Below are 21,906 nucleotides of genomic sequence, written 5' to 3' on the forward strand. Positions count from 1 at the left end.
AACTCTTAAGTTTGAAGGATGCAGAAGTGGATAAATGTGAATTTCTGTTCAATTACTGTATTATGTGTCAACATAACCACCCTGAGATCTCTGGGTATAGGGTGGTATATAAATTCAATAAATAAATACAGTAGAAACATGTGAGAACCTCTGCTTATATACTGTCACAAGAATATCAGTTTTATTTCACTTTTAAAAGCAAGTATCTTAGGTATTATTAGTTTGGCAGTGAGTAAGGTCTGATAAAACTTCAGCAAGCATGTTCCCATCAGATAGCAGAGACTGTAAAAACCAGGAAACTATAACTGTGTGACCTGCCTTTGAATTGGGGCAGATGATCAGTTTTGCTAGATTAACTCAACCCTTGAAGGAGGTCTCTAGGGGAGCCTCAGCCTCCGCAGGCTTCTCCTTCCTCTCCCCCCTCCCTTCCGTGTGAGTCCCCTGCCCTATTTCAGAGCCCAGCTAGATATGAGTCATCCAGAGGACTGAACCATCTGCGTGGGATTCCACGACTTGATGTTTTCCAGACAGGGTCATTTAACTGCATACTCAAATGGGTTGTAGGGTGTGTAATCCTAGAAATCATCAGTCAGGGATGGAAGAATGAGCAATTCACAGCATGCAGGTGGGTGTTGCATGTGCACATTAGCAAAATGTTAAGCGTACAGGGTTATGTCATTACTGATCCCTTCTATTTGATATGAAAAAGGTAAGGGTAATGAAATTGTTCAACCCTTACAAGGTGTTGGGGTAGCAGGCCATAATATGCTATATCAGGAACTGGATTTCACTTAAGTTCACCAGTTTTTGATCAGGCATGTGTCAGTATAGCTAAACAGTAAGCAGTCTAAGTTTAGCTGTGTAGCTTAGAGATCTATCAGTGGTCAATACTAGCTGCTGATATTCAGAACTGTCATATTCTAGGATAACAGTTTTCAAATTTTCTGTCCTTTCCTTATCACTGAGGAACAACCTTCAGACAACAGGTGAAAACCTGATCAGCTGAGGCTGTTGTTTTGTTTTTGTGCTGTTTTTGTGGGTACTGCTTTTTCTTTTGCTTGTTTCCATTCAGTCTTTTGTTTTCTGTTGATTTTGTAATTATTGGTTTGTTGAATTTGTTGTAAGCCACCTTGAGTTTATATTGCACCTTTCTTTATTAATATTTTTTTCTTAAATAAAATAAATAAATTACTGATCTGCTTATTGAGAAACAGTATGCGTCTGAAGAACTTCAGGGCTACCCAGAAGACAGTTAAAAATATCTAAAAGAAGCAGAAACTTCAATAGGAAGCCGGGTGGGAATCAATAATCAATAGATCAGGTTTGTGATTGACAACACTCAGTCAACAAAAGGGTTTTTATTATTTTATAGCCCCAGTGCAGGAAGAAACTTGTCCAGTTTTGACAGGCCTAGTATTGTGGGGCAGCCCACTTCTTTCACCTTCTGCTTGGAGTTGTTTTCCTTAGCTGGATCTAGTGTGGCAGAGACTGGGCAAGAACGAAGCAATAGTTCAGGAGGGAAGCTGGGCAAGGAAAGGTGGGAGGCAGGCTACAAAGATAATAAAGTCCTCTATCGCCATTCCAAAACATCTGCATGGAAGTCATTATATTGCTTGAGTACCTCATAGATTTTCACATGCCTGCACATTCCATAAAGATGTACTGTACAAAGAGTCTGTACTGTACTGTACCAGGCCACTCCAATCAGCCTCAGCCACCATGTCCAATTGCCACAGATGATGGAGGGCACTAGGTTGGTGAAGGCTAAGGCAGAGCATTCCTAGACATATCTTTAGGATGGGCTTTCCAAGAACGTTGAAGGGACAACCTGCTTTTCAGTGAAAGGGCTGGCTGGGGCCTGAGAAGACTGGGAGGCATCCTGTCAGCTGTACTTTAAACATTTGCAAAGCCACTGCATCAGCTTCGCCTTCAGGCTGCCTATGAAATGAAGCCAGAGGGAGGAGATTTGGGAAGTTTTACAACGTGTATGTTTGCACAGCTCTTTGTAATTTCCTTTCAGTAGTTAGAGCTCCTACAAGAGAGAAATCTCACTGGCCCTTCAGAGTTTTGCTGCTTGGACAGATCTTAAATATTTGGGAGGTCTGAACTTATCAAGGAACTCCTCTACAGGTGCTGTTTGTGTTTCCAATTTGCACAGGGTTTAAAAGGGGATGGCGAGAAATTCATAGGGGTAGGTCAATAAGCAGTTATAGGCCAGTATAGCTAGCTAAATGGAATTTCCAGGTTTAAAGGCAGTACACCTCTGAACACCAAAGAACGTTGTTGTTGTTGTTGTTGTTGTCCCCCCACTATTTTATTGATGGAACTTAGGGTGGCTTAAAACTAAAATAGAAACAGCTAAAATTATATTTAAAAAGCAATAATTAAAAACAATTAAACATGCATGGGATTCACTGTAAAACATTATTTTAGACATGGGAGGGGAAAGTAAGTTTAAAATAAGAGCATATACTCCCTTCTTTGGTGAAAACCAGCCTCTGTAGTTAACAAAGCAAGTAGAAAAGGGGCTCAAAAAGCAAATGTGATTCTTAATTTCACACCTTTTTCTTTACAAAGGGCTGTTTGAAAGCCCCACTGTTTGCTCTGCAGTCTCAATACAGTAATTGGGACTTCAAATGGAAGCACTACTTGACATGCTATGACATTAGGTGGTAACTTTGGCCCACCAGGGGTGGGGGAGATAAAGATCTGACCCTCAGACCAGAAAAGGTTTCCCACCTCTGGTGAAGGGAAAAGGGGTTGTGGAGCTGTAAGGAGAAGGGTGGTTGGCAACTTATAAAGTGTGGGTGGCAAGGTGTGTTGGTAAGAGTAAGGAGAGGGGGAAGAGGTGGCTTTGGCAGGAGCTGGTGAATATGTACCATTGGCAAGCAGAGCGAGCAAGTGGGGCAGCCCCTAGTTATATCAAAATAAAATAAACAGGATACTGGAATGGACAGCCTTTGGTCTGGTTCAGCAGGACTCTCCTGATGCTCACCGTTATTCAGACATAGAGCACAAACAGAATCCAATAAGAGGAAATTGGAGAAAATAGACCGGGGGCGGGGGGGGGGGGTGTTTGGCAAATGTATATGAAGGTGAGTAAGGCAGACGAATCCTCTTTTGCTAGGCACTGCAAAATTAGACACGTGGAAGCGTCTCCTCATCCTCTTCTTTCAACATACCGGTACATACAAACCTGTGACTTCCAACTACTAAAAGTGCCCCCACCCCTCTGAAATAATATCCACCAGTGACATCCAAACTATAGCCAACAAATTGGACTGAATAATAGAACAAAATAGCCTGTTATGACAAACCTAGACAGCATCTTAAAAAGCAGAGACATCACCTTGCCTACAAAGGTCCGTATAGTTAAAGCTATGGTTTTCCCAGTAGTGATGTATGGAAGTGAGAGCTGGACCATAAAGAAGGCTGATCACCGAAGAATTGATGCTTTTGAATTATGGTGCTGGAGGAGACTCTTGAGAGTCCCATGGACTGCTAGAAGATCAAACCTATCCATTCTTAAGGAAATCAGCCCTGAGTGCTCCCTGGAAGGACAGATCGTGAAGCTGAGGCTCCAATACTTTGGCCACCTCATGAGAAGAGAAGAACTCCCTGGAAAAGACCCTGATGTTGGGAGAAGGGGACGACAGAGGACGAGATGGTTGGACAGTGTTCTCGAAGCTACGAACATGAGTTTGACCAAACTGCGGGAGGCAGTGCAAGACAGGAGTGCCTGGCGTGCTATGGTCCATGGGGTCACGAAGAGTCGGACACGACTAAACGACTAAACAACAACAACAGCCTGTTATAAGACCAGGTTCTAGCATTCCTCGAAGGGCATCAAAGCTTGAGGCACATGGGGCAAGGAGGACATTTAGCAAGGCGTTTATTACACTGAGTCAGACAAATGGTCCACCTAGCCTTGTGTTGTCTACTCTGACTGGCAGCAGCTCACAAATGATTCCTTGGGGGGGGTCTTTCCTGGAACTGCAATCTGATAGCCTTTTGTTTAGAGATGGTGAGAACTGTGCTTGGGACCAAGATGCATACAAAGTACGGGCTGTGCCCCTCCCCATTTCTCATGTATTGCGGGTCACTAGAACTTGCACTTATAACATATGACTGAATTGGTATTCTTTCTCTAATTTAGTAACTGGTGCCACATTTCCATTTTGAGCTCCAAAGCTTTGGAAGAAGAGGCAAAACAAACAAAACATAGGCTGCAAGAGATGGGTTGATAGTGCCAAATACATAGCAGTCTTTACAGCCATCTGCATACTTGTCTTTCCTGTCAAGACCACTTTCCAGCTCTAGAACTGATTTTGTGGGACATCCCTTGAGGTTTTATTCTCTTCAAGGTAGTTTGGCCCATATCATCTTTCCTTGTGTTTATAAGAGCAATATCATAACTCCTAGTCTCATCTTCAAGGGAAAGTGTGCGCAAGAATAATATATACATGTAGATTTCTGGCTGTACAAACTTTGAAGCTGCCTTCCACCACTCCTGTACTGTGCTTTAAAACAGGTAGTGGAGGAGGTAGCAGCCTGTTCTCACTAATTGTTGCTTAATCCTAGTGGTGTGCTGCAAGAACAGCAATACCACTGCAACCACATTGTGGAATGACACTTGACCAACCATCTATGCCACTAGAGGTGCCAGGAGTATGAGAGCCTCTGCTCCATCCTGTCTTGCCATGTGCTGCTGGTTCTCTGCTAACTGCAAGGCTGAGGGTGGGGGGAGGGGAGGGGAGATGTATAACAAATGATCTGTTTTCATTCACAGATCTCAGTCCAATCAGTCATCTGTCAGTCTTGGGTTCCTGCCAGTTATTGTGTCAATTCCCACACCCACTTTCCTGTAGCCGGAGTCCTTAGAAAGCATTTTTTTCTCTGTCTTCCATGTTCCCTCCTCTCCACCCTGCTTGCCCTTGATTAGGATCAGACATGTTCTGGAGATGACTTACTGCAGGGAAGGAGTAGCTCACTTTATTTGTCCCTCACACACATCTCCCCAACAGTTTTCAGCCATGGGAGAAATTGTGGCAGTGGCCAAAGCCATTCCAGCTAAGGGAGCCTTGCCACTGAACAGCAAATGAGTCACAACTGTCTTGAAGCAATCTGCTTCTGTTGTGATTAGGGTTGGGGTAGGAGGAGAAAATTGATGCAGCTTGCTTTTAAAGGCCTAGTTTACTCTTTCTTCCTAATTTCCTAATTTACTCTTTCCCAAACAATAAATGAACAGAAATGCAGCCATTCTTAGAAATTTGCGCACTTCTGAATTTTGCAGGACAGCTCTCCACCCAAGTAATGTGTACAAAAATCCATGCACTAGTCCATAAAATTCATATGTTCGTGAAAATAACCTGACCTAATCCAGCAGGGCGCTTCTTATGTTTTTGCTTGTATCTGGTGTTTTTCAAGTGGTCATATCCTCATTCATACCACCCTCTCTCCTTCTTTACTACTCATGCCTGGCACCTCCATTATACACCTTCAGGCACCAGGCCTTTGGCTGATTCACATCCAATGCCCTTTTTAAATGTGTTGGGGGAGTTATTGGGTTGTTTTCCTTTTATCTTGACTGTGTATTTTGTGTTTTTATATTGTGATTTTTTTTCTGTTAACTACCCTGAGATCTGCAAGTATAGGGCAGTATACAAATTTAATAAATAAATAAATAAATATAAAAATGCCTCTTTCTAATGTTCCGAAGGCAGTTAGAAGGAACTGAGCATGAAGATGCTCATCCTCTTCTTTAATGGGAGCTTCCCTTTTCCAAGAGGAAGGGGTGAGGGCCAATTACCTGATTAAAGCTTTACAAGTTTTTGAGGTTGTTCTATGCAGGCTCAGGTTCCATCAGAGCGATTGCATGGAAGAGCACTTGAAAAAACATTTTTTACAGTAACTTTGTTTCTCCTTTAGATCTGGTTGAGGTGGCATCCTGTATTGTGGCTTTCTTCCAGACACTTGGAGATCATGACTTGATGCTGTAGTCATTGAGTAAGGAACATGCAAGGGCGAATTGGCCCCCACTTACAGCATAATACCTCCCGTAGCAAGTAGAAGGTGGCATCACTGATCATCCTTTACCCCACAGATTTAAGGAAGCCATACCTTTCTCCTTCTCCCCTTAGAGCTGGCCACAAAACTCATTCACAGGATAAAAAAAAAATACCCACATTAAAACCAAATGGTGTCATTAAGAAATATTAATGTGGTCATCAATGAGCATTAAGAGCCATGGCAGCCCATCAGTGTCCATTAGCTTAACTCACGTTAGAGGAGAGCAGTGGCTATGCAGCAATATGTGAATCTCTATCGGCAGTTACAGCTGAGTAGCCTCCCAGCAGACAACATGTTGACAGTGCTATTAAAGTAGAATTTGCTCATCCTAGGTGGCATTGATGTGTCACAGCCAAGCCCAACTCCCTAACACAACTCTCTTGTGCATTTAGCCATTTCAGAAAGTGCCGGGAAAATAAAGCAGCTTTTGAAGCTTCACAGAGGTTGACACCTCCCTTTGGGGAATCTGCTTCTTTGGCCCCATTATATAATACATTTTGCATCAACAGGCCAGAACAGGACACAAATGGAGACATTTGTTCACATATTGGAACATGCAACAAGAATGTATAGTATTATATGTTTGTTATGTGTTTGCAAATATTAAAACACTAGTATCATGAAGCTCGTTAAATTAACGGCTGCTAGAACATATGTGGACTACTTCGGGTCCTCCCTGCTGTGCTAGATTTCCACTTGCAGGGAGTTCTTAATGTAAGGGAGAACGAAAGCGGCCCAACGTTTTTTTTACTTTCTTTTTACGTTTTTTTTACTTTCCCTAGCACGGTGAATCATCAGTTCCATTGCTACCCCTGATGGTGGCCTCATTTCATAGAATCATGGAATCATAGAGTTGGAAGAGACCACGAGGGCCATATAGTCCAACCCCCTGCCAAGCAGGAAACACCATCAAAGCATTCCTGACATATGCCTGTCAAGCCTCTGCTTAAATACCTCCAAAGAAGGAGACTCCACCACACTCCTTGGTAGCAAATTCCACTGCCGAACAGCTCTTACTGTCAGGAAGTTCTTCCTAATGTTTAGGTGGAATCTTATTTCTTGAAGTTTGAATCCATTGCTCCGTGTCCGCTTCTCTGGAGCAGCAGAAAACAATCTTTCTCCCTCCTCCATATGACATCCTTTCATATATTTGAACATGGCTATCATATCACCCCTTAACCTTCTCTTCTCCAGGCTAAACATACCCAGCTCCCTAAGCCATTCCTCATAAGGCATCGTTTCCAGGCCTTTGACCATTTTGGTTGCCCTCCTCTGGACACGTTCCAGCTTGTCAGTATCCTTCTTGAACTGTGGTGACCAGAACTGGACACAGTACTCCAGGTGAGGTCTGACCAGAGCAGAATACAGTGGTACTATTACTTCCCTAGATCTAGATGCTATACTCTTATTGATGCAGCCCAGAATTGCATTGGCTTTTTTAGCTGCTGCATCACACTGTTGACTCATGTCAAGTTTGTGGTCTACCAAGACTCCTAGATCCTTTTCACATGTACTGCTCTCAAGCCAGGTGTCTCCCATCCTGTATTTGTGCCTTTCATTTTTTTTGCCCAAGTGTAGTACTTTACATTTCTCCTTGTTAAAATTCATCTTGTTTGCTTTGGCCCAGTTGTCTAATCTGTTAAGGTCATTTTGAAGTGTGATCCTGTCCTCTGGGGTATTAGCCACCACCCCACCACCCCCAATTTGGTGTCATCTGCAAACTTGCTCAGGATGCCCTCAAGCCCATCATCCAAGTCATTGATAAAGATGTTGAATAAGACTGGGCCCAAGACAGAGCCCTGTGGCACCCCACTAGTCACTACTCTCCAGGATGAGGAGGAGCTGTCACAGTGTTTCCCTAGTCTCAGATGGAAGCAAGCATTTAATATGTGAATTAGGAGTTGGAAACTTGCATGGTGATTGGTCAGTATTTATTTAGTTATTTTCCCTGATTTGAACTATAAAATGATGATTTTCTTGAGTCGAAATGAGAGTACCCCTAAACATTTTTAAAGGAAAAAAGCACTGATGAAAGCTCTAAAACAAAACACACAAAAAACATGTGTTCTATTCCCCTCAAATCTGGCTGTACATACTGCACAGCAAAAGATGAGCACAGTGGGGATAAGGGACACCCCTGTCTTGTACCTCTCTTAATATTACAGTTTTCTGTTAGGTTATCATTTATAACTAATTTAGCTCTTTGTTGCGAGTATATTGCATTCATACCTTTATGTATACCTTTATAGAAATTTTCTCCCACTCCTAATAATAATAATAATAATAATAATAATAATAATAATACCGGTAATAATAATATTGTATTAATATCCTGCCCTCCCTGGCCAAATCGGACTCAGGACAGCTAACATCAAAGTTCCTGTTTGGATACTATATATTTTTAATATGCTAGTTGTGATAATTTTATGCCTATTAAAATTGTCCATAGTTATATTTTATGTTTCTAAAGTAACAGAATGACTTTCAATCTGGAAAAGAAAAAAGAAGTGCTAATGTAGCATTTTTTTCCATTTTTCCAAAAATTTTCGTTTCCCCCTGAAAAAAACCGGGGGGGGGATGGGTTTTTTCCGAGCTTAATTTTTTTTGGAAATTTTACATCTCTACTTCTGACTTCTAAAGCATGTCAAAATCTTATACACACACTTACCTGGAAGTAAAACCCATTAAACTCTGTTGGGCGTACTTCTGAGTAGACAGGATTGCACTGTGAGTCTGTTGTTTCTTAGCAATAGTGCTCATCTTTGAGGGAAACATGTTTAGGGGTACTCTCATTTCGACTCAAGAAAATCATCATTTTATAGTTCAAATCAGGGAAAATAACTAAATAAATACTGACCAATCACCATGCAAGTTTCCAACTCCTAATTCACATATTAAATGCTTGCTTCCATCTGAGACTCGGGAAACACTGTGACAGCAAATGAGGCCACCATCAGGGGTACCAATGGAACTGATGATTCACTGTGCTAGGGAAGAAAGTAAAAAAAATTTAATTTTTTTTCCCGTTTCTTCTCCTGTTAGATGCACAAAATGTTTAGGGATATGCATACCCCTGCAACCCCTCAGAATAAAAGCACTGGCTTTCATAATCCAAATCTTCAAATACCCAGATTTCCAAAAGAGCTGTGCTTTCAGAACAGCCCAATATGTTACACTGAGTGAATAAAGAGAGATTCAGAACAACAGGACATGACAGAATTGGTTTACAACACCAACAGATTAGAAAAGTGGTAATTTATTCCCTTTGCACATCTTTTGCACTACAGTTGTCAGGTGTCCTTTATTTTAAAACACGTACTTTATTTCAAAGGCTGTTTCACAAAACACAAGGCAACAAAATGTAAAAGGGTACAAAATTCCCCTTAGTCAATGAAAAGCTAAAAGGGTTTGGGTTTTTCTATTAAAAAAGCTTTGGGTGTGTGGTAGAGGGAAATAAAATTATTTCCTCACAGCACACTAAGGATCATTGAGATAATGTATGTGAAGTGCTTTGAGCACTGTGAAGCTTTGTATAAATGCTTAGGTATTACTGCAGTGGAGTTCAATAAAAAGGTTAGACAAATTCATTATATGCATCAAATAGCTGTTGCTATTAACAAAATGCTTGGGACATGCTTCTTGTGGCTGAGAACATTGTAGAATGTTAGATCTCAGGAAATAACTGACAAGGACAGGAATCCCTTGGTTTTGTTAGTGTCTGTGATGTTATATATGCACTATTTAGTTATTAGAATATGTCTGTTCTGCCATTCTTACACAAAAGAAATATAAGGTTAATTAGGATAAACAATCAGGATATAAAAGATTGTACAAATATATATATATATTAAATCTAATAACAAGAAACAAAACTTTAATACAACAGTAATGCTCTTGCTACATAAATCTAGTAGTGGAGATATTCTAAGATAGCTGACTACTGGAACAATATCGTTTGCTTTGTGCAGTTTTTCTGAGCCATCAATCCAATATATCTTTTTCAAAATAAATAATCTGTTCCCTACAATCTGGATTAAACCAGGCATGGGCATCAAGGCAGTCAATTAGACTCAACCTTGCAGCCAATTAGACTCAATGTTTTTACAGTATTTCCATTTTGGGTCCATGTGCCACAAGCATGGATTGGAGCAGGAGACTGTAGTCATTTACCTTTGGGGGGAAATTAAATGATTTACTTTTGTGTTTAGGTGGTTCTGTTTATTGTTGTACTGAGGTGTTAAATCAGCACATTCAAAGAAACAGCAGAAGCCTGCAACTCCCATACCAAAGCCAGAAGCTATTTTCAAAGGAGGCAGGTTCTGCCTGACTCCATCTTCCACTGGCCCATGAGCCTGGCAGGCAAAGGAAAGTGATTTATTCCTCCTGATAAATGGGGGAAAGTGGATGAAAAGATTAAATCATCTCTCCTTGCACTCACAGAAATGTGCTGCTGACCCCATGCTCTGGCAGGGTCAGGAGGAGTCAGCAATGAGGGGCTAGAAAGCTTCACAGTGGGCGGGCAGTTTGCAGTCGGTAATTGAAGTGGAATGAGGAAATGCTCTGTGCCGTTGATGGGACCCCGTCTATCCAGAAGATTGTTGCTGGTCCCTTTAGTTTCACTGCTGGGTGGGAGAGGAAGGCATCCTAGATTCTTAGTGACCTACTCTTCAAACAACGACCATTAAGCTAATAAAAAGTCAGGAGGCTTCTGGTTACTGATATGATTCCCAGTTATGAATTGGGGTCATGGAAGTTTGGCAATAAGTTAAGGGAAGGACAGTAGCTAAGTGGTAGAGCACATGGCTTTGCATGCAAAAAGAATGCAGGTTCAACCTCCAAATAAGGAGCCCAACAAGACATGACACTACAGTGGTACCTCTACTTACGAATTTAATGTGTTCCGAACACACATTTGTAAGTTGAAAAAAATTGTAAGTCGAATGCCATAGGAATGCATTGGGAGGAAAAATTCGTAAGTCGAAGCAACCCTATCTAAAAATTCATAAGTAGAAAAAATCCTATCTAAACCGCATCCAAGATGGCGGACGGAGCTCCATTTGTAAGTAGAAAAATTCGTAAGTAGAGTTATTTGTAAGTAGAGGTACCACTGTATTCACATAATTAACAGCTATATGAATCCTCTGGATTGGGGTCAGGATTAAGAACACAACAGGGGGCAAACAGTTAAGTTCCCCTATTTCTCCCCTCTGCTAAAGATACAATGCAGACTGTGGAGGTGGGGAGCTTCTCTCCCCCCCCCCCCGGCTATTTACTTTGGTGGGGTGGTATCCATGCATTTGCTGGTTTCATGAATGGTGTCACATCTATGATGGGACTTTAGAGACCCCTGTCTTAAACAGGAGTCTAGTGTAGACAGCCCTAAGGTAGATGAACCAATGGATGTCATGGCTAAAAGTCCAACGTAGTAACCACTACACCATGCTTTGCTAGTTCACTAGTCTATTTTTGTCACCTGATACTAATAAAGTGGGAATTCTGCTATTGTGCTGCTGATCTTTAATATATTTTGACTGTTCTTTGTGCTATGGCATGGGACTCTGAGGGTGTGGTTATAAGGGCTCCCGCATTACCACTACAGCACTGGCTATTGGATACAAGATGCCTTTGGCCGGATCCAGCAGGGCTTTACGTAAATTCTAAACCTCCACCTGCGGGCCATAATATAGTATTTGAATTGACCTGGTAAATATGTCTCAATTTCTACAAGATGTGATATAATTGATTCCCAGAAAGGAGAACCAAATCACAGAGAGGCTGGAGTCATCTATACAGGTTATTACTAGCCATCATAGAGCACAATATGTCATCTCTACGTGTGTTACTATTACACTGAATTTTACAGAGTCTAAACTGTGAGGAAAAAGTGAAGCTGAACAAGGAAATACAGTATAAGAGGATGATGTCTTCTTCATAGTTTTGTGCAAATGCCCAGTAAAAATTGAGTGTTGCTATTCCACAGCAAATGCCCAGTACATGACTGGGGCGGGGGGCTTAATTCCCGCCCCAAAAAATGAACCCAACATTCTCAGTTATTTGAAACAGTAATCAATATGCATCTTCAAATGCTAACAACTGCTGTTCTTGGAGCAGGTCAGACCTGAAATGTATTAGTGGTTCAGAGGTGTGTGGGTATGACTGGGTTAACAGGGGATGTTGCAAACCAGAATTGAGTGGGAGGGGGAAATAAGAGTACAGTAGCAACAGATGTGGCAGGAAATTACACAGATACATTTGGCACACAATGCATGCATGCCCTGCTTTGTATTACTACCTTGTTCCTTATGTCTCATTACTATTAGCTTCCTTAACCTATTTCTGTACTTACTTACTTGCTACCTAATTATTCAACAGCAGTTAAATTGTTGTTAAACAGCTGCTGATTTCTAAAATATATATATTACTTTTTAGACTACCCTATAGCCCAATCAGGAGATTGTAGAAATGTGTCTATTTGCATTATACTTTATTGTAGTACATGTTATCACTTGAAATAGTATCAGAAGCTTATGGCTTTGCCTGTCAGAACATCTAGGTCTGTACCACAATCAATACTACCTTGGGACTGAAAAAATGGAGCAAGTACTTTGTGAGGGAACCAGACCAATAATACTTTGGTTCTCTTAATTTTTTTAAAAAAATCCTAAATTCAGTTCTCTACATTTCTATACCAATTTGTGATTTGAAAATAACCCTCATTAAAATTCATCGGCATTTTAGTACAGATTTCTCCTAAAAAACACACATTTGTATGCAGTTTTCACATTTTTGCAATCAATATCCCCATATATAATGATTTTCTTGTATCTTGTTATTCTGCTTCTGAGTTCCTCAAACTCAGAACTTGAACCATTACCACAACTGGAAATTTTAAAAGCTCTATTGATTAAATCAGTACAGCATTCCAACATGGGTCTGCAGGTTACAAACAGCTAAAGCACAACTAAGCACTGTGATATGTTGCCAGGCTTAGCTAAGACACCAATTCACCATTTGGCATGTGCCCTATACTCTCCTTTTGGAGAGCAGGGCAGGCATAGATATGCACACAGGTTACATCAGGACTGTGCAAGCAAGTGGGTACTCCTCCTCCATAGAGGCTGGGCAGGCATGGTTTGCTCACAGTGGTGCTGTCACTGCCACCTCCTTGGAGATGGAGGTGTTGTCAGCTGAGCTGGATCACTGTCCAGATTTATTCCCAGGTGCCTTCTCTGAAGGGGAAGGCTCTTCAGTGATAGGGGAAGTGTCAGGGACTGGACAGACGAAGAGGAGTGGTGGAGACCGCCTCCCCAGGAGCCTTCCAGAGAGGAGAAAGAGGCAGATAGTATAGGTCTACAGGACTATACCGGAGGAGGAGGAGGAGGCAGAAGTTGGGAAATAATGGGAGAGGAGGAGCAGGAACCAGGTAGCATGGAACAGGCCAACCCTGAGCAGCAGTTGAATGACACACTGTCATTGGAGAGTCTCCCGGAACCCGTACCCTCCTCCAAAACCAGGCGTTCATTGTAGTTGTATCTCTGTACTATGAAAAAAGAATGTTTAAAATATTAATCAGTTTTATCCTTTTGCATTACACCGGAGGCATTGTCAGCAACCTTGTTGTTAGGCACATAGTAAGCTGCCTTATAACGGATCAGACCATTGCTCTGTCTAGCTCAGTATTGCCTACAGTCTACACTGATGGGCCGTAGTTCTCCACGGTTTCAGGCAGCCGTAACTGGAGGTGGTGGGGATTGCACCTGATGCCTTCTTCATGCAAAACAGATGCTCTGCAACTGAGCAATGGCCCTTCGTGTTTTAACTTTTTTTATCTAACTTGGACTAAACTGGAGTCTAGTTGATCCCAATATCAGAACTGCAAAGTGCATTTTACAAATGTAGGAGGATTAAATCAGTACCTACTGCAAACATAAAGTCTACTTTGACTACACTGTACATTTGACACATCTTGAATTTTCTCTCACACGTTTTAGCATCACATATGAAATTCCCCACTGGAGTTGCTAGAACTTTGTTGATGTACGTACATATAGAAATATGGAAGTTGGCCTTGTAAGGTTTGCAGGCATTTTGCTCATACCCTACCTGCTGTCTGTGCGCCAGTTGATGTGCTTTCTAAAACTGCAGTGACCTTTTTGCCATTGCAAAGATATTAATTAGCTACTGCCTGAATACCTGTGCACACAATGGTGTCAGGGCTTTAAAAGCAAGCTTTTGTAGCCCTCTTAGTAACCTGTTGCCCAGATAACAGGTCCAGTACGATCAGCCTGTCAGTTCCTCTGTGCCACAGTGACAGCACAGCCTGTGATTCAGGGGAACTCTACAATGCGTTGGGCTGCCATATACAAGGCAATGACACTTTAAATATAAATTAGCAAGCAAACTACAGCTCCCACCAGTACATTTGCCTTCCCCATCATTTCTGCTTAGATTAGACACAAAACAATGTGTCAAGTGGATTTTTGGGGGGAGAAACAAAGTTAAAGAATGCTAAGTAAACTTGAAGAAACTTCTGTTGCATCAACCAGACAAGACTGAAGTGAATTATTATATCCTCTGTTTTGTATAAAGCAGCTAAAAATAACATTTATTGTGATCAATTATATGGGGCAGGGCTTACCCCCCCACACACACACACCAGTATTTAATTCAAGTTGGCATCCCTGGGAGGAAGTGGCCTGCAAGCAGTAGGACTGTCCATTTTATTGATTTTACTTTCAGCATGTGTCAGGAGATAAGGACCTCTAGCCCAGAGATAAATTTGCTGGCTTTGGATGAGTTATTTTGGATTCTGGCAGGTGTACAACACTTCATCTTTCCCAGCTTTCTGTTCCTGCTTTGTTATGTTTGACTAAACAAGGACTATGCAGAATAATTTCTTGGCAATGCACAACACTGAGCTGAAAAATTATTCCTCTCATTTCAGGGTGCTGACCTGAAGAAAGGGAATCCAAAAGGCCATGTATTAACAGGTAAGCAGATACTGAACACATCTACCAATTGGTCTTGGCATTGAATGGAAAGCAGACTCTGGGTTCTATTTTTGTGTAGGAGTTATGGATTCCCATTCATGTATGTGATCTTGGTTGCTTCTAAGTCAAATAAGGCCACAGCCCTTCTCAGTACAGGAAAATGAATCCCTAGGGCTTTGGATATTCTGACACAGCCACTAGGTCTCTAATCCGTTAAGAAGCTGTCGGGTGGTTTAAAAAATGTATTTCTTTAGAGCTCTTGCTGACTAGAAAGAAGATAGCTCCCTGAAAGCAGATTAATAAATCCAAGGAACATAAGGATCCTTATTCACGAATGAAAAGAATCCAATGGAAACCCACAAAAGGAAGCATTTCACTACCTTGTCTTTGGTTCAGAATCCTAAAAAAGAAAAGAAAATGGTATTCCAAACAACACAAGAGACAAGACCCACAACACCTCTCTGGATTCCACTTCTTTCCCTAGTCTAGTTAATGATCTTAGACTTGGCACCCATCATTTTTCCAATCTGCAGCATAAGACACACTTTTAAAATAATACTTTATTGAAATAGTTTGTTGCACTTTGGCCAATCAGGCATAAGTATACATACACTTATACTAATACAGTGGTACCTCGGTTTAAGAACAGTCCAATTTAAGAACAATTCGTTTACAAACTCCGCAAAACCAGAAATAGTGACCTGGTTTGAGAACTTTACCTCGGTCTAAGAACGGAATCCGAACAATGGAAGGGCACCAGCAGCAGGAAGCCTCATTAGGGAAAGCACGCCTCGGTTTAAGAATGGCTTTGGTTTACGACCGGACTTCCGAAACGGATTACGTTTGTAAACCAAGGTACCACTGTACCAATATCATAAAGCAAAAGTAAGTATCAAAGTAAGCACATACAAAATACATTATCATGGTAAACTGTTTCTCTCTTTATAATAATGCCAATGTAAGAATGCCGCAGCACAGTCCCTATTAGAGGTGTTGTAGTGCCACATTGCAATCCTGGATTTGCATGAAGACAGGCTGCACAATAGCAGCAGCCATGGCATGGAAACAAAAAGTGTGGAACACTGAAGGGTGGTTTAAAACAGGGGTTGGCAACCTAAGGCTCATGGGCCACAAGCAGCCCACAGGGGTTGTTTAACTTGCCCATGAGCCACCCCCAAACCGAGCCGCCCGCTCAGCGACTCCCCGCGCGCTGCACTGAACCAGCGCAGCGCAGCATGGGGACTAGCTTCTGTGGCACCGGAAATTGCATTTGCACATGCGCAGATGTCAAAAATCCTGTCTGTGCAGATGAGACGCCGGAAATTGCGGGTGTACACACTCACACACACGCGCAATCCGGCCCACAGAGGGATCTCTGCTGGAGTGAACCGGCCCAGGCAAGGTAAACCTTGCTGACCCCTGATTTAAAACAAAGGCAGAAGTTTGTCTAGAACAGGGACAGAAGGAACTGAGAGGCAAATGGTGGTTTAAAACAACAGAGGTTTGAGTAAAGTGATAAGGAAAATGACTTTCTCCAAGATGGGAACCACTTTGCCCCAGAATTTAAACATTTCCCTGAAACATTTTATTATGGAAGACTATCACCATCACTCACCACTTTCTGTGCACATACACACCCTGCAAGTCCTTCCACTGCATCTGTGAGGACTGAATGGAGTCTGAGATTAATTGAGGGCACTAGGAGAAGGGGACGTCAGAGGACAAGATGGTTGGACAGTGTTCTCGAAGCTACGAACATGAGTTTGACCAAACTGCGGGAGGCAGTGGAAGACAGGAGTGCCTGGCGTGCTATGGTCCATGGGGTCACGAAGAGTCGGACACGACTAAACGACTAAACAACAACAACAATGTGGCTATCCCTCTAGAAAGTGTCGTGTGCCACCCAGGGTTTTGTATTCCTCCTAAAAGTGATTGTTCTCTTTGCCTTTAAATCCTTCCTCTAACCTCCTATTCCATATGGTCTGAGGCTTATCCCCTTAATCCTTATTTCCAGCTGCAACTAATGTGCTTTAAGTATATACAACAGCATTTATATCTGCATACCTTCCTGGTCTTGTTTCTCTCTTTGCTGTTTTTCCCAGTGTGTGTGTGCATATCTATATATATTTTAGACTATATGGTCCTTTGGAACCTGTTTGCCTGTGATAACTCTGTAAGATGCCATACATAGTGATGGTGCTCTATACTGTAATTCATTTATTAATCATTTATCTTTACCTGTTGATCCCAAATACAGTATTAACAATGTTACCTCCTCCCAGTGCAGCAGTGTCGCCGCTAATGCTTTCCTTAAAATAAAAAAGTTGTTTGTAGGACTATGCACCACCTCCCCCAAAAAAACACTGCAGCGCACATCTTCTCCAAATGATTTTAAAAAAAAAAAATAATAAAATAAAACTGTCAGTTGAACTTCTCTACTTTTGATTGCAAGAGAAATTGACAAAAAAGACACCAATAATCAAGCTGAAGGCTCCATTTCTCTCATGGTGCAGGGACTCAATATGTGCTTGTTTGCAGGAGGATCATTAGAAAGGGGGGTGAGGTTGGGATGTGCTTTGCATCATGATGCAGATATGCCCTTAGGCTGCAATTCTCCTGCACACATTTACCTGGAAGTTAGTCACATTGAACTCAATGAAACTTACTTCAGAGTAGACATGTATAGGTCTGCAGAATTCTCCCTACCCTGCCCATTGCAGTCTCAGGGCACTCCCTGAGGAGATCTCAGCTGAACAGCAAAGCTAAGGAATCATTGTACACTCAGATCTCTTCTCTAGCTAGTACAACAAAATGAAGAGGTGGTAAAAGTAGTGTGTGGATAAACCTTTCCATCACAGATGAATCTTGGGCTGGTAATCCTGCCCACCCATTTCATCTTCTCAGAGATGGTTTTTGTAAATTCAAATACAGTGGTACCTCAGGTTACAGACGCTTCAGGTTACAGACTCCGCTAACCCAGAAATAGTACCTCGGGTTAAAAACTTTGCCCCAGGATGAGAACAGAAATCGCAGTGGGAGGCCCCATTAGCTAAAGTGGTACCTCAGGTTAAGAACAGTTTCAGGTTAAGAACGGACCTCCAGAACGAATTAAGTTTGTAACCCGAGGTACCACTGTACTCTGTAGTGAGAAACCATGGGTAACATATCTGCTCATATTATTTACTCTATGCCATCAATGGCAGCCTGTACACCAGGCATCCCCAAACTGTGGCCCTCCAGATGTTTTGGCCTACAACTCCTATGATCCCTAGCTAACAGGACCAGTGGTTGGGGAAGATGGGAATTGTAGTCCAAAACATCTGCAGGGCCAAAGTTTGGGGATGCCTGCTGTACACTCTCAGCTCTAATCCCTGTTAATAGCAGCAGCAAATCACGCAGAACATTTGAAAAATGTGAACCACCATTTATTTGAGCATTTGTATATGCAATGCTAACAATGGTTTGCACTTAATAAAAGTGAAACCTTACGTTAGATAGAATGTTGATTTCCTAGATTTTTCTTTCATAGACTACCCTGCATCAACAATATAAGCAAATGGCACAAATAGCTTGACCTTGCAACACCTTCCACCAGCTGGAGGATTTTCAGGATTGGGCCCAAGCAGGAGTCTTGTTGCCCAAGGAAAACAAAATGGAGAAAGAGCATCACCTGTGAATTAAATATGTTTTCAATAAATGTGTTCAACCACCTGAGATGCTGTTCAAGGAAGATTCCCACCCCCCCACCCCACCCCACAAAAAAAATCATTATACACTCTGGAGGAATTTTAGCCTCTCTGGTCCCTTCACATCACATCTTCTTTTCCTGAATCCAATCTGAAATGCCCTTCAATCTAAGATTGGGGTTTTAAACAGCTAGCATCTGCATACATAATAGCTCTGCTTGGTATTAGGCTCTTTTTCATGACACGTGGGGAGTGGAGAGCTGTCAACTCACTAGGGAGGCACTGGAGGTTGACAGCAAGTAATACCCGGCTCCATTTAAATCTGAGCTCTTCAGGAATCAAGTGTAGCTTCCACCTGCTGATATAGTACAACCCATGCACTAGACCAGGCACAGGCAAACTCGGCCCTCCAGATGTTTTGAGACTACAATTCCCATCATCCCTGACCACTGGTCCTGTTAGCTAGGGATCATGGGAGTTGTAGGCCAAAAACATCTGGAGGGCCGAGTTTGCCTATGCCTGCACGAGACTCAAACATATGGAAGCCAAACAGTCTTTCTGCCCTCCTGAGACCACCAAGAAGCCCTGTTCTGATTGTTCTCCCAGGTGGGCACTTAAACTGGAACTCTGAAGCAGATTATAGGGTATTAGCTGGTTAGTATGAGCAGAGGTGATGCTTTAAATATCCCATCCCAAACCATTTAAGCCTTTCAAGATCACCACCAATACTTTCAGTTGGGCCTGGAAACACACAAGCAACCAGTGCAACCGGTATAATATAGGTGTGTTATGTTCTGACTGCCTGGCACCAACCACTAATCAGGTGGTTGCAACCCAGTTTCCAAAACTATATTTAAAGGCAGACCCACACAGAGTGCACTCTTGCAGTCCAACATGGGGGGGGGGGGGAATGCGACAGAAAGCACCTAAAGAAAAACCTGAGGGGAAAATCGGTTGCTTAAAGGAGGGGCTGCAGAATGTTGAACAACATGATGGATTGTGTGCACAGAGTACTGAGAAGCAGACAGTGACTGGAATAAGTCTAAATGATCCCTTTAGGGAATGCTTTAAGGCTTGGGTGTCATCCTTTGGGAGACAGGTTAAGGGAGGTAAATAGAGGTGGGGTTTGGAGAGAGGAACTGATCTGAGCTCGAGTCGCTGGGAAAAGTAGGTAAGGTTAAAGGGAAGTTTTTCTAAAGGAAAAAAGGCAAGAGCATGCTTGTGAGCACATGGCAAGGAGCCAGGCACCAGAGGAGACAAGAGGGAAGCAGGGAGGGTGGGAAAGGTGCTCAGAGCACACTCGTACACACCAGGTGCTCTACAGGGAGATGTGAGGTTTGCACCACAAATCCCCATCTGCTCACATAATCATAACTGCCCATTTAAAAACCATAACCGGGTTGTAATGATGGCTTAATAGGGCCTCTCTGAATAGGAATCAGAGCTTTAGCTGGATAAAATAAAAAAAATCTAGTTCTAAAGTCTGATGCAATATTGCAACACAAACAAATTGGTATGGAGCAATATAGAGTTTAAAATACAGACATATGCCTGAGAGGGACAAGGGAAGAAAGAAGGATGCACTCACACATCAGTCTGGGTATAGGAATGTGGGAAGGCAGCAATTTCCACTCCAACCTGTATGCTTCACAATCAGTGCTGTCTCTGTTTAGCTGCAGTTCAGTTTCTTCTGTCACGGGTTAAAATTTGCCACTGTTAGTTTAATACAAAAGGAACTGAGTCGGCATGAGTCAGTTGCCTACAATGAATTGGCAAATCCTTCATGACTCAAGCAACCTTTCACCTACATATGCCTGTATATATAGAGCAGGCATCCCCAAACTTCAGCCCTCCAGATGTTTTGGACTACAATTCCCATCATCCCTGACCACTGGTCCTGTTAGCTAGGGATCATGGGAGTTGTAGGCCAAAACATCTGGAGGGCCGCAGTTTGGGAATGCTTGATATAGAGTGATCGTTGATTGTGTGTGTGGTGTGGTGGGTTGGTAGGAAGTTGGCTGAGTTTGGTGTGTATAAAAGCTGCCAGTTGTAATTGGAGGAGAAGACTTTTTTAAAGAATAAAAGCAGCATTCTGCAAAGTGCTCTTTCTCAAGGACTCTTTGTGCCGACTAGGATCTGAGGACCAGGCAAAGGAGGTCAGAAACTTTTCCTTTTCAAACACTGACATCTTCAATTTACATTGTTTGGATCATTGTCCACTGTTTAACATGTGTTAAAGAATTATTTAACACACAACTTAGATTCGTTTCAATGTAAAGGAAAGTCAAAACAATGTTTAAAAAGTAATTAAGTACATATCTTTTATGGACTTAAAGAACAACAATGTAAGTGACTGTAGATCTTATTCACTTGACCAACTCCCATTTCTAACCACAGAGTAACACATGGAAAGCCGCAGTTTCCATTTCCTTTTACATTTTCAACAGAATTCTCCAATATCTCTAGCTGAATAACAGGTGAACTTGACCAAGAAATCGCGGGAAATTGCAGATGGGGGGAGACTGGGTATATAGCGCCTGGAATAAGTAAATAAATAGGATGATTTAAAAGGGCAAGAAAGAAACTTTGGCTGGTTCCTATTACAAAGAGGCCATATCTTTGATTGTCCAGGGGTGGGTGTCTGTTGTTAAGAGAATAAATACAATGCATCATTTGAACAACATTATTTTATTCCTTATAGAGTACCAAAGACCCACACCACCACCTAACAGTGGTTACCACCGCTACCAGTTCCTCCTCTATGAACAGCCAGGTGACGAAACTATATACCTAAACCCATCGAAAGGTGCATCTTTAGGTAAGGGACTATGTCACTTTATTCCATAAGCAGAAAAAAGCCCACATTTGTTTTTTCAATAATGCATCAGTGTATTAATTTTCTCCAGTTGGTATCTCTGTCTCTGTTTTCAGCATGATAAAATGTAATTGGGAATATGCGAAGGTACTTTAGAATGTTTGTAGAGGTAATCAAAAATACCCTGGCAGCGGACATGGTTGTGTACTATGGAAGGGATACATTTCATGACAGCATGGGAACCAGCTGTTCCTGTTGTTATCACCAATATTAATTCTTTGAATTGACTAGGTAGGAATGGCCATGAGGTACTTATCTATCATCTATCTATCTATCTATCATCTAT

The 21,906-nt window shown here is 42.0% G+C and overlaps 1 protein-coding gene across 1 annotated transcript in view; it reads left to right on the forward strand.

The window, feature by feature from the left end:
* Positions 1-21,906, forward strand: part of PEBP4 (phosphatidylethanolamine binding protein 4) — a 253,983-nt gene that overhangs the window by 195,816 nt on the left and 36,261 nt on the right. The window contains exons 5-6 of the mRNA XM_035139114.2: positions 15,014-15,059; positions 21,447-21,563. Coding sequence (XP_034995005.1) covers positions 15,014-15,059; positions 21,447-21,563 — 163 coding nt within the window. The remainder of the gene's footprint in view (positions 1-15,013; positions 15,060-21,446; positions 21,564-21,906) is intronic.

This window comes from Zootoca vivipara, chromosome 15, assembly GCF_963506605.1.
Source record: "Zootoca vivipara chromosome 15, rZooViv1.1, whole genome shotgun sequence".
Lineage (NCBI taxonomy): Eukaryota > Metazoa > Chordata > Lepidosauria > Squamata > Lacertidae > Zootoca > Zootoca vivipara.